Genomic DNA, 22,187 nt, shown 5'->3' with positions numbered 1-22,187 from the left:
CAGAAATCTAATGATCTCAGATAACTTTAATTGCAATATCCTCCACCCCAATATTTAACATGAGAAATCCATTGCTAAGATTCTCCTTAAACGTAAAGAAGCTATCCTTTCCATATTACCATACTGCATTCTGTATTATCTCTAAAAGTAAGGGAAGTAAACAACAGCTCTTATTACAACTTAGCATGTCTTTTAGAATACAAAACTTTTTTTTTTTTTTTTTAGTTAGCAGTAAATTTATTTTAGGTCTTTTTAAAAAAACTTTTTTAACTTTTATATCAAAAAGTTTAAGTCATATCAGAAAGCACATTTAAACCTAGTGCTTTTAGTCTTTCTTCTTCATAAGCTTTTAAATAAAAAATGCAATAGAAATGACTTGGGTTAAGATTGCCTGGGGGAAAATGCATGCACACTTACTCCCTTATGTTTATTAATCTTATCTAGAGCTTTAGGATTTTTTTTCTAAAATTTATATAACAACTTTCATCATTTTTTTTTCTTTTTTCTGTTAAACAGAGGAAGAGATAGAGAGCAGGGGAGGGGCAGAGAGAGAGAGAGAGAGGGAGAGGGAGAATCCCAAGCAGGCTCTGTGCCATCATCCTGCTCAGTCTCACCACCATGAGATCATGACCCAAGACAAAATCAAGAGTTAGATTCTTAACTGACTGAGCCACCCAGGCATCCTGACTTTCATCATTCTTGAATTGTATTATCAAGTGATATTTGTGGTATAAAAAATATATATTCTTTAAAGACTCAAATTTGGGGTCACCTGGGTGGCTCAGTTGGTTAAGCATTGGAGCTTGGCTCAGATCATGATCTCGTAGTTCATGGGTTCGAGCCCTGTATCGGGCTCTGCAATGACAGCTCTGGAGCCTGCTTCAGATGCTGTGTCTCCTTCTCTGTCTCTCTCTCAAAAGTTAATAAACATTAAATAAATAAATAAATAAATAAATAAATAAATAAATAAAGACTCAAATTTTTACATTTCTTGGTGTCTGAAAAATAATACTGTTGTCCATATATAACAATTTTGTAAGGAATGACTGTATTTCTGATCTTTCTTTTGTGGAGTCTAATTACTCAGTAAGGCCTCAAAGTCATGCTAATTTACATGACTTATTGTTGCCTGCGGCAACTCAACCTAGAATGATAGAGAACACAAAGTCTTTTGCTTTAGGAAAACAAAACAATGCTTTTAGAACTTTTAATGGTGCACAAAAGACAAGCAGAAGTTGGAAGCTGGATACCAAGTCTTTAGTGGCTTGGGTATAGGCTATAGGGCTGAGTCTTTGGGTAGGAGCCCCCTTGTCTGGAACACTCTTCCATTTTTGTAGAGTTTGGAGGTTGGGGGTGGAATGGGCAGGTTAATTTAACTCTAAAATCTTTCCCAGAATGAAAAATGTATGCTTTCAGTGAGTATTAAACACTCAGAATATAAATAACATTGAATAAGTCTTGTGTTTCATAGCAAATTACAAGCAATGTGCCCTCAAACTTGTAGTACAAAATACAAATTTTGTAAGCAATAGTTTATAGTAGGGTTTGGAGACTAAGCAAAATATCAAATATGGAAAATAATATTGACAGTATCAGTGAAACTTCACAAATATAAAATACATCACTTGTCACATTTGAAGTGTTCCTAAGTGTGCTTTTGATTTTAAATCTATTAAACCCCCTTAACCCTCTCATTTTCTATTTAATGATCTCTATGTAAGTCCAAATTTTCATCCTTTTTCAACTTTTAGTCCTTCTCCAAAATCTTCCTTGATTATTCCTAACTTCACTGACTTCTTTTCTGAATTTCCCAAGAGAAATGCTTCTGTAGTGACCAATAGATATTTAAAAACTCTTGCTCATTAACCACTTTAGTTTTTTAAGTTTATTTATTTGTTTTGAGAGAGAAAGAGAGCGAGCAGGGAAAGGGCAGGGAGAGGGAGAGAGAGAAACCTAAGCAGGCTCTGTGCTGTCAGACAGAGCTTGATGTGGGGCTTGAACCCATGAACTGTGAGCTCATGACGTGAGTTGAACCAAGAGTTGGACGCTTACCCAACTGAGCCACCCAGGCCCCCGACTCATTAACCACTTTAGTTGAGCATTTCCTTCTCCCTACTGGAATATAAATGCTGAAAATAGGGAAGTTATGAGATTAGAAAATAATCAATAGCTAGGTGGTAAATATTGGCTTCAGAACCAACAGGCAGAGATCTAAGTAGAGCAGCATCCTCCTGGCAGCCTCTTCAGCAGTTGAAACCACTATTTGTGAAGAATAAAGTTGGTCATATGGGAGGGATGGAAAGAAAACACTGGGCCCCAGCCTGAATGAATCAATCAGCCTCAGTTGAAAAAAAAAATGTTTTCCAATCATTTGAACACTGGAGGGCCCAAGACTGAGTCATTACCATATGGGAAGATAGCAAATGAGGGGAGGGGGAGGAGCAAGCTCTCATGAAGCCAAATGCTTTGCAACCCATTGGCAGGAAGAGAGAACACCTGGACATGCCTCCTTTGGGGTAAAGGTGTTGGTCTGGCTTGAGGAGAGCTAAGGGCTCAAAAGTTCTCTTCAATGATAACTTCATGGTCCAGTGTTGTTATTTCAGTTGTCTCCATGGAGGATGGAGACACCTTGGCAGAGGAGCTTTGGGTGGCCGCAGGGGTAGAAGATCCAGGCAGGGTTGATGAGGTAGGAGATGGGGTAGAATCAGGGATGCAGGTGACACGATTCGACTTTCCATCTGCATGAATGATGATAGTGGTACTGTTGGTGTGCTTGCCAAAGTGGACAAAATATAAGACCAGAATAACAAGGGTTGTGGCAATTAGACAGGCCAAGAGACACACCAGAAATGTTTTCCAGAGTGACCACGGTTTTGCTGTAACCTGCAATGAAGTATGAAAAATATTTCAGCAAATTACATAGAAGTGACTTAGGTAATTGATTTCAATTACTCCACATGCTATAATTTAAAGTAGTTTATCAGCTGTCTCTTGGCTGTCTCTTTCTCTCATTCCTTCTCTCTCTCTCTCTCTCTCTCTCTCTCACACACACACACACACACACACACACACACACACACACAAAGCCCTTGTTTTCAAGTCCATGAGGACAAAATGTCCCTTCTAAGTTACTCCTTTGTACTAAAGCAATAAGGCATTATCTCAAATCACTGTTAAGTAATTATCAGCTACTCAAGTTATTTTACATCACTCAAAGTTACCTTTGACTGATGGACAATGGCAGGTATTCTTTTGCTCATTGTTTGTGATCTCCTATTTTCATATCACGTGTTGAAATTTTATAATTACAAAAAAAATTTTTAATTACATTTTTATCTCTTAAACATACATAAGAGGACTCTCATTGAGCTTGGAAAGACATCAAAATACAAAACTTATTAACTCTGGTATGGTGCAGGGTCTTAAAGGAATAGAAGGGAGCCCTAATAAACTATTGGGGGCCATGAGTCCCAGGTGTCGCCAGGAGCTTGTGGAGTGGCAGCACGGAGAAGTGCAGAGTAGCCAAAGGACATGGGGACAGTGAGGCGACAGGAGATCCCAGAAGAGTCTGCAGAGTAGGGCCTGCCTGCCCCATTTCACCAGTGTTCCTCAGGACTACTGAAGATCCCCCTTCCCCTAGGCCCTAAATCTTACCCACTGTGGCTGGAGGGTCACATTGGGCAATGTACAACCACACTGTCTTCCTTCATTCAAACAGTATGGATTTCTGGGCAACTGCAGAGAAAGAATTTTTAAATTAACAAGCAAACAAACAAATAACTCTTATTGTTAAAGATGAAGAAAGTTTATTTTATCCAGGAACATAAACAAATGAAGCACATATAAATGATGTGAGTCCAATATGTATTAAATGAAGAACCAACCAAGTTCTAGGAGAATCTGAAACTCTAATAAATGGTTTGATGATATGAATTGTACAAATACATTTTTCACATCAAATGATCAATGAAGAAAAATAAAATGATCGATTCAATAGATGCCCAAGGATCATTTTAATAAATTTCGACAATCCTGAGGAAAGCAGACAAACAATGCAAATCTCAAAAATCTAAACATAAAATAGTAATTTCCAAATGCAACAAGGAATGTTTTCCTCAAAATAATGAGTAACAAACATCATATTTAATGGTAAAGCATCAGGCACATTCCTCTGAAGTCAGGAGAAGTGAAAAAATGTCTCCTACCACCAATATCAGGTAATGTTTTTCTAGAAGTTCTCATCGATATGTATGACTAAGAGAAATGTGAAGATAAAATTAACATTATTTGTACATGATATGATTGTCTACAAACAGAATCTCAAATAATCAACCATACAACATCTCAAAAGTAATAAGAACTCATCACGTTGGCTCATTATAAAACTATGAAAAATATATGTAACAGCACTTGTTTTGTGTGTGCGTGTGCGTGTGTGTACATGTATTAGCAACCACTATTCGTGTAATAAAGCAATTTAAAATGGCTAAGCATATCAAATGCCATATGACTTACATAAAGAAAACCACAAAATTTTATTGGGAAGCAAAAAGACAATTTGGGTAAATGTCCTCTTATAAAAAGCTTCAGAGGCACCTGGGCGATTCAGTTGGTTAAGCGTCCAACTTTGGCTCAGGTCATGATCTCTCAGTTTGTGAGTTCAAACCCAGCTCAGAGCCTAGAGCCTGCTTCAGATTCTATGTCTGCCTGTCTCTCTGCCCCTTCCCTGCTCACGCTCTGTCTCTCTCTAAAAATAAACATTAAAAATAATAATAAAAAAAGCTTCAGCAGTATAAGCTGAATTTTAATTAATTCTCCAGAATTTTAATTAATATCTTTATGGGATTTTTTTGAGGAAAAACAAGAAAATTAACAAAAATTTCATGTGGCAAAATAAAGTAACCAAAAGAATAAAATTAGATTGGATGGGAGAGGGGACAAGAAACAAAATATTAGCAGTGAGTTTTTTCTAGGAGGAATCATGGGTGATATTGTTCTGTTTTCTTTTTTATTCTCTATATTTCCCAAATTCTCTAAAATTAGCAAATAAACTCATATGGTAATTGTAAAAAAATTTTTTTCTACCCATCATGCTGGGGAATCTAAGAAGTTATAGATTGTCAGATTGGTAAAAAATGGAAAATCCAAACATTCCTTTTCACTGTCTCAGAAGTCAGTTTTACTGTTTAGCATGGGTTTAGCATGATTATCTAATCATTTGACTTAATGGAATAAATTGCATAGATTTTAGCATGTGGGGAAATACCATAACTCATACTTAACGTAAATTAAAAGGGGAGGGAAATAAAGTGATGTATATATGATATTAAAGCGATGACACTTGGTAGCTTCCCTGAAGTATGAGGCATCCTGTAAAATACGTTTCCAATGGTCTAGCTGTTGAATGCTGAAACTGTAAAACCTTCACAAGTAAAACCTTCAAGTGGCAAAACAACTCTTATCAAATCTTACCTTTGTATTTATTTTTTCTGATTGGTCTCTTGGTTCTACAACCTCAAGTTGATTTAAAATTCATTTTTCCTTATTATGAACATAATAGTAGTCAAGATTTCTGAAAAGTAGTTTCTTATAATGAGATTATATGTGAGAAATCTGAGTTCTATTTCTAACTCTGCCACTAGCTAGCTGGACTCTTAATGTTTCAATTCCTCCTGTGTAAAATGAACAGATTTGTTTGAACAACGAATGAGACTCCATACACTTTCTAAGAAATATGATTTTTATATTACTAGAGTAACACATTTGCAGCATAAGCTTCCCAATGAGACATTTTCCATAAATTACTATTTTAAATGCAAGTAGGCCAATGAGAATAAATATTTTCATTAGATTAAAATATACAATAATATTCATAATAAATAAACTAAAATAAAAAATAATCAATATTTGCTATAAACACTTCAAATAATTTACTAATAACTCTATCTACTGGTACCTTATATATAAGTGCCAAAATTTAGACAAAATATCTAAATTTAAGCAAAGTCTAATACACAATTCCTAAATGATGTGAAAGCACTATCTGGCATGTTAAAAACAGCCTCAACCCTCGTGATTTCTGGTAATAACGTCCTAGATTCCATTCATCCTGTAAGAGCAAAATCAGAAACAATGCAACTGAACTTTCTTGGAAGGTTAAATGTTAAATGTTGCAAACAAGATTATTAGACATGAAAGCCATTAAAAGGTATTGGTACTCACCAGCTCTGTTGAGGTTTGCTCAATATCCACAACATGATGTCGTCGTTCCCCATCCATTCTGAGGGTGCTGGGGTCTCAAATACAACCCTCAAAATGTCTATGCTCACTTTGTGGATGAGAACTTGGGAAATCCTGGATTTATGTTAAACTAATAACTGTATTCAATCTGGGTTATGTAAAACAATAGCTATTTTCTGAAAAGAATTTCCTAATTCAACCCGAAAGTATGCAATTTATACTTGCTGAGGAAAAATAAATAGAAAAGTTTGCTCCCTTCAAAAACAGAACACACAGAAAATTATCCCAACTATCAGAATGACTCTAAGATTCTGGAGGAGATATAAACCTTTGTCCTCTTTATTTCACATAATTCATTTAAAATCACTGAAACTTGATTTCTCATGGGTTAGGAATTTAGTTTTTGTTTCTAAAAAAAAAAAAAACCCACAAAGCCACTCCTTGGTAATGAGTATTGCAGAATATTCTGTAGCTAAGCAGAGGGATTATGGTAATGACTAATTTCAAAACTTTCCAGAAATAAGACAATATGGAGATTAGGGGATCATGATAGATTTAGGTGGTTGTTGAGTAAAATGTGCTGTGCTGTTGAAGTCAGTGGCTAAACTGAGATGGAAACAGGAACTAAAAACTTACCAAAATGGTTTTACTAAAAATACAGATAAAAATAGGAAGTAAGTACACTTCAGTAGCTCTTGATTATATGAATCGAGGATTATCCACCGTAAATCTAGTCTGCTTCTATGAAAATTTGTGTGCTTTTGGCTATGGAATGATGTCACTGCTTCTCATGAATCCCAATCTTTTTGATAAGCTGGAACTAGGAAAGAAACAATGTCTTTGATACTTTGCCACTTCTCCCAAGGAAAAGTTTTCATGATACAGCACGCACAATTGAGGCGGTATTTTACGTCAATCTGAGAATTAATGCTCCCTGACCCTTTGACAACGTGGCATGCAGTATGGAATGGAGAAAAAATGGCTTTAAAGATCTTTTTAGTCATGCATTTCCTATAAGCCAACAACTTTTGGCAAGAGGAAGTTAGTGACATGAATTTCCAAAATATTAATAGACTTACACAATCCTAATTCAAAAGCAGACATGTCTTCTTATTGTGCAATAAGTATATTTGTGAAAATACAAAAAAATATATGTAACTAATTTCAAACCTCTGGACCTTTCACCAAGCAAATATTAAATGACTTTTATGCTTCAAGTCATTGAATCTACTAAGGAATCTACTCCTGAAATCATTGTTGCACTATACGCTAACTAATTTGGATGTAAATTTTAAAAAATAAAAAATAAAATTAAAAAAAAACAAAAAACAAAACAAAATTTTAAAAGATTCAAAACAACAACAATAAAAAAAAGTTTCAACTTTAATTGTTTAACTTTTGTTATTGCTTGAGGTTTTCCTATAAAAATACATTCTTCTGTACCACTTTGGAAATAAGAAAGGAGAAAAACAGAAATGAGCAAAGGAAAGAGGCAGGAGAGAAAGGATCCATTCTTAATATAATAGAGTCACTCTAAAACCAAATGTCACAAACATGATTGCAATCAATGAAGAAAATCCATTGACATCTCTTTTAATTTTATAAATAAAATACCATGTCCACTAATATTTTTATCATGCCCACTAATATTATTGCCAATTTTAATTTTATACCTTCTCACAAATGCATTTACATAGAAATGTTAAAGTGAAGCATAGGAATAGTATAAGTAGGTAGGTTGGTAGATGGATGAATGGATAGATAGATAGGAAAACACAAAAGAAAAAAATAAATAAAAATAAAAAGCAAGAAAATAAATGTAAAAACTTATAATAGTGGTTACCCATCAGGAAAAGGAGAAAAGCAGAATTGGGGCTGTATACAACATAGGGGGTGGGGGGAGACCCTAGAGGTGCTGGAAGTGTTCTGTTTTTGACCTGAGAGTGATAACATGGATGTTCATCTTATAAATATCCACCACACATGAAAATTTTCTCTACGTACGATGTAAGTTAAAAATACTTACTGAAATACATTGGTGAGCTCTAATAAAATGCATATTATATGTCATTTTGATTTTTCTTTAATACCCTCTCTTTTCTCCGTGTTCATAGCAACTCTCGGAAAAGCAACTTGGAACGTCCATTTGCATTTCAGCTAAGCTTGATGCATTGAAATTTCCAGTTTCAAGACCCGATGGCACAGTCAGAAGTAACCATAAAATAAACTATCTGCTGTACCTGTGGCCTGGTTAAAAAAAAAAAATCCAATTGCTTTAAAATAATTAGGGTTGAGGTTTGCTTCATGATTGCACCCTCTTTCCACACCAGCCTAAACGGCTTCTAATCCTGGGGTCTAGTTCCTCACTTCATGAAAGGTGCTCAGGCCACTGAACTTTGGTGCCTCTCAGCAGGGAACAAGGTTGTCACTGAGGGGCCATATTCATTGTACACCAATGAGCTCATGCGCATTCTCTGCTTTGCTTGCTGGTTCTGCAAGTATATTAATTATTATCAATCCTCCAACTTGAACCTAAACCTTCAACTTTATGGTCTGGCCCAGACTTTCATGACCTAAGCCATTTTGTCCTATCTTTTAAAGTTTGGTCTCCATCAAAGATTGAAGTATTACTCTGCAGAGAAAGGAGCAGGAGCAGAGGGCTGTTCCCTTTTCCCAGCTACTGAATGCTGGTTAACCAGCCGAGATCGGGAAGCATGACAGCATAGCAGCCAACCTGCATCCGGATTTCTGCTGACGTTTCTTGGGCTTTACTTTGCTTTATCCACAAAGGAAAACGGAGAGGCAGTTTTGCAGAATCGTGAGAAGAAATGAAGAGATTATTTCTGGGTTCTGTTGTAAATATCTAAAAATGAAACATGTTGCCCAGAGAACGTGGATATTGGGACCATTTGTGTTTCTTCTTGGTTGTGAAAATTGATGGAAGTCAAAACAAAAGAAGATCCATTTCTGATTCTCTCCCATTGCTATGGAATCCCTAATAGGGAAATCTAGAATTTTGAGAAAGTTATCTAGAAGCTCAGTAGAGTATGAAAAACAAAATTGATAGACCAAAATAATAGAAGTTAAAACACCCAAAAATAAATGAAGTTTTACTATACATATATCGACACATATCCTAAAATATATATGTACTATGTATATGTATACATATAAACTAAAATATTAACAATTATATATAAACAAATATATATAAATATTAACTATATATTATACATAAATATATATACATGACATATGTGGATATGTGTTCATATATACTAAAATATATAAAATTCAATGCTTCTTTTTCAAAACACTTTAATCTAATAAAAACAAACACTTAGGTATCAGGGACTATGATAGGTGCATAAAGTACCTCAACCTTCAAAAATACCCTTTGAAAAAGTATTATGCCCATATTACAGATGAGGAAACCAAAACTCAAAGAGTTTAAGAACCATTCTTCAAGTCGCAAAACCAATAGTTGTTGCAGAGCAGAAATTCAATCCCAAATTTAAGTCAAAAACCCATGTAGAGCCAGAAATTTGATTCTTCAGATAAAAATCTAATAAACAAATCACTTAGTAGCTGAATATTCTGATGTCAATAAGATATGAGGTCACATATGTGAATTGCATATGATCTTTTGGATTTCTTTTGTACCACAGTTTCAAAACAACGTTCTATGATGACTATTTGGAAAAAACAAAAAAACAAAAAGCAAAAAAACACCACAACCATCCACAGAAACTAGATTCATCCTGCTGTTCTAAATCCATTAACTTTCATTTCCATTACTCACTGCCCTCAATTTACTATCTTGCTTCTCTTATCTTTTTTTTTTTTTTTCATTAGGTCATGAAACATCTGACTTGTATACCTTTTTCCAATTGGAAAAGTAATATAAAAGGATTTTGGAGATAGTTTAGAAAATTAGAAAATAATCATCTATCACTATCGAAATGTGATGGATTCCATACAGATTTTTTCAATGCACATCTAAAGATATTTATTCCTCTTTGTTTGGTTTTGTGTGTTTTATTGATCACATAACAGTCCATCACATAAAAGTAAGATAGTTTACTTAACCACGCTTCCATGGCTTAAGTATTCAGATTGTTTCTCTTTTATTCATTCAATATGATAATTGATTTTAAAAACCATTTTTTCAAAATTTGTGATTGTTTTATTGGGTTGAAATCTCATGGAATTAATTTCATCAGAACTCTTGGTAAATACTGTCAAATTGTCAAAGAAATTGTACCAGCTTACAGTGTCACTAACAATGTCACATGATGGCCCTACTCACTACATTCTCCTTGTTTGATCATTTCCTTAATCTTTGCTAATCAGGTCAGGGAAAAAAACGTGTGTGTGTGTGTGCATGTGTGTGTGTGTGTGTGTGTGTGTGTGTGTGTGTGTGTGTAGTCATTTCCTTTGTTTTACAACCCTAAAATTAAAGATATTAATAACCATTTCCATATTATTCAGCATTTATAAAGCATTAATACTTATATATTCATATATGTTTATTCATGTTCATATTTATGTTTATTCATATTCGTGTTTTAGGCAGTTCAACTATTATGGTTCAGTACTCTTTTTTCAGTGAACATTATATGTATCAAGATACACTGACCTTTTTACCCCATGTGTTGCAAATATTTTTCTAGCAACTTACTTTTCCTGTTTTTTCTTTAAGAATGATTTCTTTGACCTACAAATTTTTAAAAATTTAGGAGGCTAAGCTAATTATGTCTGATTTTTATATTTTGATTTCCAACAACTAATTCTTTAGTACATTTGAAATCAATTCTCCCCAAATATTTAACCAATTTTCCCAAAACATTTATTGTATATTTCTTTCCCTTCCAATTTATGATATATAAGTTTTTCCATTGTAGATGATTTTGTTCAAGTTCTTATAAACAATTTAACCTAATTACAAACAAATTTAATTTTTTAATCAAGAGCTCAAGACAATTAAAAGTTGCTTGTTGGACATTCTGGCTACTACATATAGTGCATAAATATTTTGACAAATATGACTTGAGCATCCAAACCTTTATGCTTTATTTGAGCTTTAGGAAATTGGCCTACATATGTCATAGCTTAGAGGCTTATTAATAATTGGTTACATATCTAGTTGATATCCAGGTGACATCCACTCTATCCGTTCCATAATCATTTTCCTGATTCTCATCAACTAACGTTGACACTTGACATTGGACAGGTGTCCATTCTTTTGACATCTTTTTCTGAAAACCTTCCCTCCCTTCAAATACCTTCTCCATTTCTGCATTTTTATCCTCTGACTCTCAGTTCTCTCTCTGCAGATATTATAGTCCCAGGTTAGCTCTGCTCTAAGACTGAACACAAGCTATTGTAATTAAACATATAATGTCAGTTCCTCAAGGGTGGGGACCAGGGCTATTTTTTTTAATGAATTTCCTGAATGGTTAGTGCCCAGCTGCACAATTTATAAGAACTTAATCAATACTGAATGACTGACAAGTCAGTATTTGGGGGTTACAAAGTTCCATAAATATGTAGTTTATAGTTACTGAAGAGTCTTTCTTTTGTTTGTGAATACATGACACCCAACAGACATGGAGGTCACGAGTTAATTAGTGCACACAAGCGTCGGGTGTCACGTTTCTAGTCTGAGAATTCTATTCATCCTGCACAATGTTTCATTATAATGAGGATTTCCAAGTGCCAAGATTATCTTGACAGAAACTTTCAATCTTGCATTCTCTTGTATAGCGATACTTTAGTATAACCTTCTTGTTCTTATCAGCACCAAATGGAGGCCAAAGTCCCTATGACGATGAATCCTGGGACTTTGTTCCATTGTTCCAACAGGACCTGTCTCCTAAAACCACCCCTTCCAGAGTGATTCAAGAAACCCATTCTGACACAGTGGCATAAGTTGTGAGAGGTAAAAAACTAGTTACTTTTGTTAGTATTATGAGATTTCTCCAGACATTCACACACGCACACACACACACACACACACATATACATGTTTAACAACAACAACAAAAATAAAGAATGACAATACAGACACCTACCTATATATCTACTGCGCATCACAATAAGTGGAAATCATGAATACAATCAAAGCCCCATGATAAACTTTCTAGATAATATTCCCTCCACACCCCCGCGCCAGAAATAGCCAAACCCCTAAATTATCTGTTTGTCATTCCCTTGTTTTTCTTTATAGTTAGACTCCACATCTATATAACTTTAGAAATTTTAGTGGTAAAGTTACAAACTGTACACTTCTGGACTTATATTTATTTTTATTTTTTAAATGTTTTGTTAAGATAAATAATGCTGCTATGAGCATCTCATCCATGCTTCCCGGCACTTGTCTTGAGTAGAGTTGTTATGTTACAGGGTAGGCACATTTTAAATTTACTGGAAAATGTCAAGGTATTTTCCTAAGTGTTTGCACTATTCTGTATTCCTACAAGCAGGAAGTGTCCAATTTTGTAGATCACTATCAATGTTTGAGATTTTCAGACTTTTAGAAAATATTTTCCAATCTAATTCTCCGTGTGGCTTTAATATGGATTTCCCTGGTAATTGATGTAGTGGAACATCTACATGGTGAGAAGTGTATTGGTCACTTATATTTCCTTACAACACGAGGTAGGGTAGGTAGTCTGGGAAGAGCCCCTTACCAAGATGGCTCAGATTCCTGAGAGACACTGAGAAATGTCATGTCACTTTGTGAGTTACCACATTCTTGATAAGCTGGGGATCTGATGGTTCACAATAATAATCTCAGCAATTATTTCCCAGCTTGTGATTCTTTCATAAGAGCCATGAACTAAACCAGAGATAGACAGTTTCTCACTCCTAAAGAACGGCAGTATATAGTTTGTAGAAACAAAATGGGCAGATTTGAAATCTATGGGATTCTTTAAAGAAGGAATTTCACTAACAAGGAACTTCTGGAGGCTTGATGGGTGCAGGGGAAACTCATTTCCTTGCTTCTTGAGTTCCCAGAGATGCCTGCCTTCCTTAGTCCATAGCCCTTCCTCACCTCTTGATTCTGTTACCTCACCTTTTACTACTAACTCTGACCCCCTCCCTTCCTCTTACAAGGAATCTGGTAATTATGCTGGCTTACCAACCCAAGATGATCTGCCCATCCCCAAATCCTTAAATTAACCACATCTGCAAAGTCTCCTTTGCCATGTGAGGTACATTCACAGGTTCCAGGGATTAGGATGTGGACATCTTTGGAGGGGGTCACCATTCAGCCTCCCACATGGAAACTACTTCACCACCTGGTGAGGGAAAAGAAGCTTGCTAATGTTATTGGAATTGAAGAGAATACGTTTCTACCCTTGATTTAGTAAAAACAAGCCTGATAATCAACAACGACAAAAAGAAAATGTGATCGTCTGCTCCTCTGCATGTCTCCACAGCATCCTGGGCTTGCTTCTACCCCAGCCTCTATCACACAGTATTAAAATAGTCCCTCCTACCACATTTCCTTTGAATTCCCAGCACTTAGCACAATTCTGGGCACATGGGAAATATCTCATAAGTGTTTGTGGAATGATATTAGAAATATTTCCTACAAAAAGATAATGCTAAGCGCAATGTCCTAAAAATATTAGCATTCAGTTAATGCTTACTGATTAACTGGTAAACCAGAAAGACTAAAGCTTACTTTAAGACAGAAAAAAATCCTATTTTTAAAAAAGTTTATTTATTTATTTTGAGAGAGAGAGAGAGCATGTGAGTGTGCACTAATGGGAGAGGGCAGAGAGAGAGGGAGAGAGAGAATCCCAAGCAGGCTCTGTGCTGTCAGTGCAGAGCCCAGGGTGGGGCTCAATCCCATGAACCATGAGATCATGACCTGAGTCGAAATCAGGAGTCTGCAGCTTATCTGACTGAACCACCCAGGCACCCCTAAGACAGAAAAATCCTATTTTAAGTAGACACTATCGACCTAAATAAAGAGGTCAACTGTGACAGGCTCAAAAGGATGAGTGAATTCGGGAAGAGCAGAGGGCTTGCCATTTGAGACATACAAACTGTAGCAAGCTATAGGTGCGTCCATTGAGGGTTTGGGGTGGGCTGTATTTATGGGTACGGAGTGGAAAGAGGGGAGAGCTCAGTTGGAGTCTGTTAAAATCAAAACCAAAGGAGACCAACTTTGAAAATTCCCTGAGCAGACCAAACCAGTCCCGTCAAACACAGCTCAAGTCAGCTTGTTTTGCTAAACCAGCCATACCTGGGTCATTTCTTGTTCATGCCTCTAGAAACCATAAGAAAAACTTTTCAAGGCTGATATGAGACCACCAATTTCCAATCATTTCAGAAAATTCCAATATTATCAGTGGTCTGTAAAGCAGGCCTTTATGGAAAATCGGTCTCCCAGTCCTTCAAATTTTGTTCTCCTGAGGGCATATACACGAGATTTTTCTTTTTGTAACAGTTATTTTAGATTGACATTCTTTCACAAGCCTATCAATTGTTAAATATACACAGGCTTGCTCACTGGCGTGAGCCCTCAAAGCTTGTAACAAATTGCCCCATTTTTTTTTTAATTTGAGAGAGAAAGAGAGAGAGCAGGTGAGGGATAGAGGGAAGAGAGAGAATCCCAAGAAGGCTCCACGCTCAGCACAAAGTCAGATGTGGGGCTCGATCCCACAACCCTGGGACCATGACCTGAACCAAAATTAAGAGTCCGATGCTCAACCGACTGAGCCACCCAGGAGCCCCACATGGCCCTATTTTTAAACTCATTATAGGTGATCTATATACCATCCCCAAAATATATGAGAAGGTGTCTATGTCTTTTGCAAAATAGAAGAAGGCTTAGAAAATATTTAAGTAGGATTGGGAACCTACTATAAATTAATAATGAAGTACATCAGTACGAATTGTAGTCAACAGCCATTTGTCAAAGATTCCACATTTGGATCTTTAGCTAATTAACCAAACCAGAGAAACCAAAACAAATTGACAATAAATGGAACTAGGAAATAAGAATTTGACTTTCATTAGTTCCTAAGGCTTAAATACTTACTTATATAGCTCATATTGAGCCTGAATTATAGTTAATAAGCATTTTCTCAAAGAAGTTAGTGCCATCATTTTAAAGCACAAAGCAAATATTTTTTAAATGACTTTACATTTCATTAAAAATTAAATCTACAAAGTTCAAGTATGATGGGGTTGCTGCTTGCTGTCCAAATTCATCTTCATTCACTCATCAAAGCTCTAGCCACACAAGGCTTGTAGCAGGGCATTGAATACACTGAGCTTTCTCCTGTATGTTTCTTGTGTAAACAAAACTCTCACTCAGTGAGTGCTTCAATCCTAACAAAAACTAAACAAGATATGATTATGGTCACCATTTTACAGAGAAGATTAATAACGCGCTCAAGATCACAAAGCTAGTACTGGCAAAGACCGGATTTGCACCATTGGGCAAACTAGCTCCAACCCTGTGTTTCCCATCCACTAGGTTGCCTTTGTCTAGAACCGTGGTATTTATTTGTATTTTCCTTCTACTTCACTAGCACATAATAGCCCCCAGTCAAGGACGTTGTCTCTCTGGATTACTATTGTGGAACAGGGCCTGGCACACAGAAGCTCTGCTCCCAAATGTTTGTTTAATAGACGAATTACTGGATGAATGAGTGAACATACCCTCAGAGTTTACAATGCAAATGGGAAAAAGTCGTGCTGGCAGCACGTGGAAAGGAGAATCAAATTGAGAAGTCATCTGTAAGGGTGTCTGCACAGGACTGAGAGTTAAAGTCTGTACCATGGATTTTACAAAGGAGTCAGTCATCTGCCCCACATTTCTCTCCTGTTCTCTGTGTCTTGCGCCTTGTTTAGTAGGAGAAACAAGTAGCATGGGGGTGAGAAGAGGAGGAGTCTACCCTAACAGGACTCTTCCTCATTCCTCACTCCACCCTGGAATGCTTCTCTGGAACTTTCAGGATGACATTTGCAAGGTCTGGCTGGAGCTCTGGGAGAAGCCTCTCTGAGGCCTAAAATGAGAAGAAGGAGGAAATGAAGACAGAAGCAGCATGATATTCCAGAGCCTGGGGGACAGGCAGAGATGGCATCTCCTTTGTGAGCCTTGGATATAAAAAGGTTATTGGACTGAATGGAATTTTTCTTCCAAAGCATAATAGTACTAGCAAGTTTCTTGATAATGGAGTACTGTTACTGCTTTAAAAAAAAAAAAAAAAGGTTTTCTTTTAAAGCCAATACACCACAGGATGCCTCGATGGCTCAGTCAGTTGGGCGTCCAACTTCGGCTCAGGTCATGATCTCACAGTCCATGAGTTCAAGTCCCGCATCAGGCTCTGTGTTGGCAGCTCAGAGCCTGGAGCCTGCTTGGGATTCTGTGTCTCCCTCTCTCTCTGCCCCTCCCCCACTTGCACTCTGTCTGTTTCTCTCTCTCAAAAATAAACATAAATATAAAAAAATAAAAAAATAAAAAGCCAATACACCAAATAAATACTAGGAAAGTTGTTCTAATTTTGGTTGTCAACAGACTTTCGGCAAATAGAAACACCGGGCTGATGTTGGCATAATTGTATGGCCTGACATTCTATTGGGTTGAACATAAACGCCAGGCAGCCAGGAGCTATTGAGTAGAAGAGGAGGCCTTCCAGGCAAGAGAGAATATATGTGTTGTGAAGGAGAGGCAGGAGAAGACCTGTGAGTGACATCTGGGCAACTGCTGAAGGCCAGTGGGACTGAGCAGCAGGGTACATGGGAGGGGAAATGGGAAAGAGGTAAGGATGGAGATACATGTAGGTTTGAGACCGTGATGGGCCTTGTAGGCTATGGCAAGGAAAAAAAAAAAAAAAACTAATGTAGATTTTTCCATTTGGGTTGAGAAAAGTTCAAATGTATTCTTTTATCTAAAAAACAATTCTCTGGAAGCCATAAACAGGTGAGAGTATGTGTGAGTGGAGAGCTGGAAAGCCAGTCAGGAGCTGTAACAGTAACACAGGTGGCAAGTGAAATACAACCTCCCTGGTAGAGTTAAACAAAGATAGAATTGATCCAAGAAACAGTTCACAGGTAGAATGGAATCAAGTTATTAACCAGTTGGGGTCAGGGTTGAAAGAGAGAAGAAAATGAAAGGTGACTTCCAGTTTTCTGGCTTGTGACCTAGTGGTGATGGCATTGTTCACTGAGGAGAGGAAAGCAATGAATGAGTAAATCTAACGGTGAATATAATTCCAAAATCATTACCTCCTGTCCAGACCTTTATCTGGAGTTTGTACATCTGGCCTCTGTAAATGCCTTTTTTTTTTTTGGGGTGTCCCCAAAACACCTCAACATGCACTGGGTGGATCTGGCTGGCACTGGGAATTAGGAACTTGAATTAACTTTAATGTGCATGTTTATATGCTCTTCTCCAAGAACACTCACCAGGAGGAGGAGTACAGAAGACAAATTGTTTGACCTGAATGGTGGCTTTCTCAGAAAATGATGGAAGAAAAGGAGAGGATCCAGTTATGCCTAAAAGTGAGGGTGCTGGTCTAGAATCGATAGGCAAGGAAGTAATGATGCTTTAAGAAGGGTCATTTATTGAGGGAAATGGGGGCATTAGTGGTCCCAAGGAGAACCAAAAACAGGCGTAATGGAAGTGAGGAAATGGGATATCCAGAAAATGAGGTGTTTGTGGTCAGAGTACAAAACTAAAGATTAAACTTTCAGTGGCAGAAATATTCCTGCAGATGACAGAGTCTAGGGTGAGGCTATTCATTATTGGAGGCCGAATGGTCACGGGTATTAAAGTAGTAAGAGAATTATGATGTGGCAGGAATTGAGTAGAGAAAAGGACTGAGCAGGTGCCAAATGAGCATTCCCAGGAGCTGTTAGAACTATAACAGGGAGGGGGAAAAGGTCGAATAGCTGATGGCAAGAGCCTCAAATAATGCGCATTTCAGTGTGCAGAGATAAGTGATGGTTTTCCAGCAATGATGGGGAACTAGAATGTTCACCTTCCCTTCATCCCTCACTGCCACCCCCAGTTTTCCCAAAACATGCTATAAATGATACCAAGAAATGGTCACTAGAAAAGACAAAAGAAAGCATTATCCTATGAAAAAGGCAAAAAGATACTGGAATCATTGTTTGAAGAGACTGGAAAGGTAGGTGAATCTTCTACTTTGTAACAGGGCTTCCATGGGACACAATGGGAAAGATTAGGAAAAGGGGACAGAATTGAAGGGTGAGTAGTAGAAAGGAAGTAGAAAGCAAGATGTGGTTGGGAGTCAGCTCAAGAACTGGTAATGAGAAAGATTTACTTCCATTTGGGTCATAGGTGAGGTGGAATTCACAGATCTCAATGTTCCAAGGGGCACTGTGGTTAAAGCAGTTTTAGTGCAGTACAAGCCAATCCTGATGTCTCATGATTTCAAATGGTGAGATGTTGACAGAGTGAGTCAAGGTCAATTCAACACATTCAGGAAACATTTCTCAACCATGTACGATAAACTTGGCACTAAGTGCTGGGGATTAAACACTTGTGCAGCTCAAGTTTAGAACTACAAGCACAGTTAGCTTAGAGTCCCAACATGCTCAAGAAACAAAACTGCTGACCTGCCCTTTGGTTTTATTCCCAATCTTTAGAGATTATTCAGTTTGCCCGGGGTGGAAACTCTGAAAAACAAATTAGAAGTATTTTATTAAAAAATAGACAAACAAGCAGAAAACAAACAAACAAACAAACAAAAAACCCTCACTCTCTCAGCCTGCCTGTTTTGCAGATTCTCCCTGCCTTGTTGGAAGTTTGGTTCTCATAAACAGGCTGTAGAAAAGGATATAGAAAAAGCGGGGGGGGGGAGTTAGCACATCCACTGAAAAAGCATTGTGGTGGACAATGCTTTCTTCCTCATATCATCTTACTTCAACTGTTGGAGAACAAGATTTCCTCCACCCCCAACTCCAGAATCTTTGCTAAGTGGCTTATGTGGGAATTGCAAGTACAAACCTACTCTGCTACTCCCAGTGGAAAATCTAGAAAAAGCAGTGGTCTTTCAGAGTATATATTGCATGCGGCACTGTTTGTAATAAAATCGTAATTAGCCAGTAGTTTCTTATAAGCTTTCTGTTTAGGCTGCAAAAACCATGTCCAACTTGAGACTATGGTTTAAGAATTCAGCGAAGTCCTAAAATTGTTCTCTGAAATCATGTATTCTAGCTTTTACCCTGATAGGCCTGCATAGTTAATAATGTGGAAATGTGACATTGAATCTGTGCAGAAATTGGTCTTTCAAATGGTTGAAATATAAAAGCAATTTATATTTCAATTTATATTTAAAATTTATAAGACCAATTTATATTGGCTGTTCAAATGGTTGAAATATAAAAGTCAACCGTATATCTAGAAGATTACCATTTACACAAGACATTCATATATTAGAAATTTCTTTCCTTATGAAATTATGTCTGTCTAATGGAAGTGAAATAAAAACTGTTGTAAGACGTGTCGACTTACCAATGGAGAACTAAATGTTTCACAACAGGTAGAAAGCTCAAGTATAAGTTAAAGAGAAGACTTAGAAATATTATTTCCATTTTTCACTTTTCGGGTTTGATGTAGTTCAACGTCTGTGTGTCTTGTATTTTGTTTGCATTCCATTGCTTCCGTTGGTTCTAATTTCACATTCTCAGCCCTAGAAATATCTGTCACTTTGTTCAGCATCTTTTATAGGTGCAGATTTCAGGAAATATTGGACTTAATTAACACTAAGTTAACTATGATACATTTATAAAGAGGTGGATTTAATTCAATAATTATGATGTCATATGTGTGCTACATCTTTGGGGATATAATATTTGGATCATTTATATTCTATAAAACCATATTAACCATGCTACCATATAACCAAAAATATATAAATATTTTTATGAGCCTTCCTAGCAAGAAAATTACTATGAAATCCAGTATAAAATTTCTTCCATCAACATACCCATATGTTAATAGTATTAATAGTAGTGTATTAATATAAATATATTAAAAATTCCGAAAAGAAATAGACTATTTGTTTTGACAAAATTCTAAATTCCTTTGTATAATTTTTCAGAAAGTCTAGTGGAAACCACCCAAACCACTTTACGTTCTAGACTTTTTCTTAACTCTAAAACATTGTTTGTGTAAAGGAGTCAACTATCACCTATTGAAAAAAATAAAAGCAAACTTCTAGCTTACCTATCAATCTCCTATTTAAAACCATGCCTCAAAAAGAAAAAAAAAAAATGCCTCCAGCCTATTGTCTTAATTTGTGTAATTACTCAACTGTTTTCTTTTTCTTTAATTTGAACATAAAATTTAAGGGACCGAAGAAATTATTTAGCCCCATTTTCTCGTTGAACATATTTGTAGAGATGTTAAAAAATTGAGGTGTGCTGACAACCCAATTCACCGTTCACAGTTTCTGTTCTTTGGTTTTTTTTTAAATGTTTACAGAGTCAGAAGTTCTCATTTCTGGAAAAGTTATAGACAAGTAACCACGCTGGAAAAACAATGACCCGAATGAGTTGAGAAGCAACTTAACTAAAATGAAGTAGATAGAGCAAGAGAATCCTCTTCCTGGTTAAGAATAGGCTGGCTTGGAAAGTTGGACCATGTATATTGTATAAATAAATTCTCCTAAGCAAGTTGTATTACCGCCTATCTCTTTTTCTATTTGGAAAATCCAAGTTTTTCTTTGAATTTAAAATCCTGCTCAAGACCTACATTTTCCACTAAACCCTGCCTGGTCAGCTAATAAAGAATCTATTATCATGGCCTTATTCCCTGATGATTTCACTTTCTAGTTCATATTTATAATAATCAAACAAATGAAGAGTTACGTTTTAATTTGACTATTTGGTATTTTATATTCATCTTGCTCAGCAGTTTGTTCCATAATACTTTTCACCAGAGGTGACTTAGTTGAAAAAAAAAAAAAAAATAGGTTCATTACTAAAGAATAATCAATCACCTGGACAGGACCTATCAAGAATAAATCAGGAGGTTTAGACAATCACAAGGGTTTGAGAGACAACTAAGAGCTAGGGTGTGGTCAAATGAGACAGCTCATCATGAGAGGCTAAGAGAAAAATTACCAGGTGTACTCACAACTGCAAAGAAAAGATCTTTCCCCTCCCCTGCCGTTCCCGAAACCAGCCAGGGCCCGCACGGTCGTAGTCTGTCATAAAGGCGGGAACCAATCAAGTTCTGCTGAGCGTTCAAATTTAAATGTCAACCTATAACAGCTCTGTAACCTCAAAAAAATCCCTAACTTGTTTGTGCTTGTCTATAAAAGAAGCTGTAAGATCCTTGCTCGGGGCCTCTTAATGTCACCAGCAACGAGTGCGCGGAGGACCGGGTTCGAACCTGCAATAAACGACCCTTGCCGCTTGGCTTTGACTCTGGACTCTGGTGGTTTGTTTTCGGGGGGTCTCTCGAATCGGGGCATGTCAATTACCTACATAAGGCCACTCCTTCAAGACTGAGAGAGGTAGCTATTTGGCCTAATGCCCAAAAGCAAACACAGGGAGGCAACAGATAAATAGTTTCCAAATGAAAGAACAAGACAAAATCCCAGAAAAAAGACCTTAAGGATATACACTAAGTAATCGACCTGGTAAGGACTTGAAACTAACGGTCATAAAAGTGCTCACCAAACTCTGGAGAAGAATAGATAAACATGCGAGAACTTCAACAAAGAAACAGAAAATATAATAAAGCATCAAACAGAAGTCACAGAGCTGAGGAATACCATAACTTAAATGAAAATATACTAAAGGAGTTCAACAGCAGACTGGATGAAGCAGAGAAATAGATCCATGAGCTGGAAGACAATGCAATGAACACACCCAGATATAGCAGCAAAAAGAAAGAAGAATTTTAAAAAATGAAGATGATTTAAGGGACCAATGGGACAACATCA

General features: G+C 36.6%; 1 protein-coding gene across 1 annotated transcript; it reads right to left on the bottom strand.

The window, feature by feature from the left end:
* Positions 1-2,367: 2,367 nt before the first annotated feature.
* LOC122203151 (dynactin-associated protein-like) lies at positions 2,368-6,279 on the bottom strand. Its single transcript, XM_042909707.1, has 3 exons — positions 6,223-6,279; positions 3,655-3,735; positions 2,368-2,883 (listed from the first exon to the last, which is right to left on the bottom strand). Exons 1-3 carry the CDS (start codon positions 6,277-6,279, stop codon positions 2,554-2,556), a joined length of 468 nt encoding a protein of 155 aa, XP_042765641.1. The 3' UTR covers positions 2,368-2,553.
* Between the last annotated feature and the right edge of the window lie 15,908 nt (positions 6,280-22,187).

The sequence above is a fragment of the Panthera leo genome, chromosome D3 (genome assembly GCF_018350215.1).
Source record: "Panthera leo isolate Ple1 chromosome D3, P.leo_Ple1_pat1.1, whole genome shotgun sequence".
NCBI classification, from domain to species: Eukaryota; Metazoa; Chordata; class Mammalia; order Carnivora; family Felidae; genus Panthera; species Panthera leo.
This window is presented reverse-complemented; position numbering and strand designations above follow the sequence as displayed.

Bases quoted from the DNA above. Each gene is read 5' to 3' on its own strand.
- LOC122203151 (XM_042909707.1), bottom strand. From the start codon at position 6,279: ATGGATGGGGAACGACGACATCATGTTGTGGATATTGAGCAAACCTCA. The intron at 3,736-6,222 runs GTGAGTACCAAT...CTTTCTCTGCAG, and splicing joins AGCAAACCTCAACAGAGCTG to TTGCCCAGAAATCCATACTG. The intron at 2,884-3,654 runs GTAAGATTTAGG...ACTTCATTGCAG, and splicing joins TGACCCTCCAGCCACAGTGG to GTTACAGCAAAACCGTGGTC.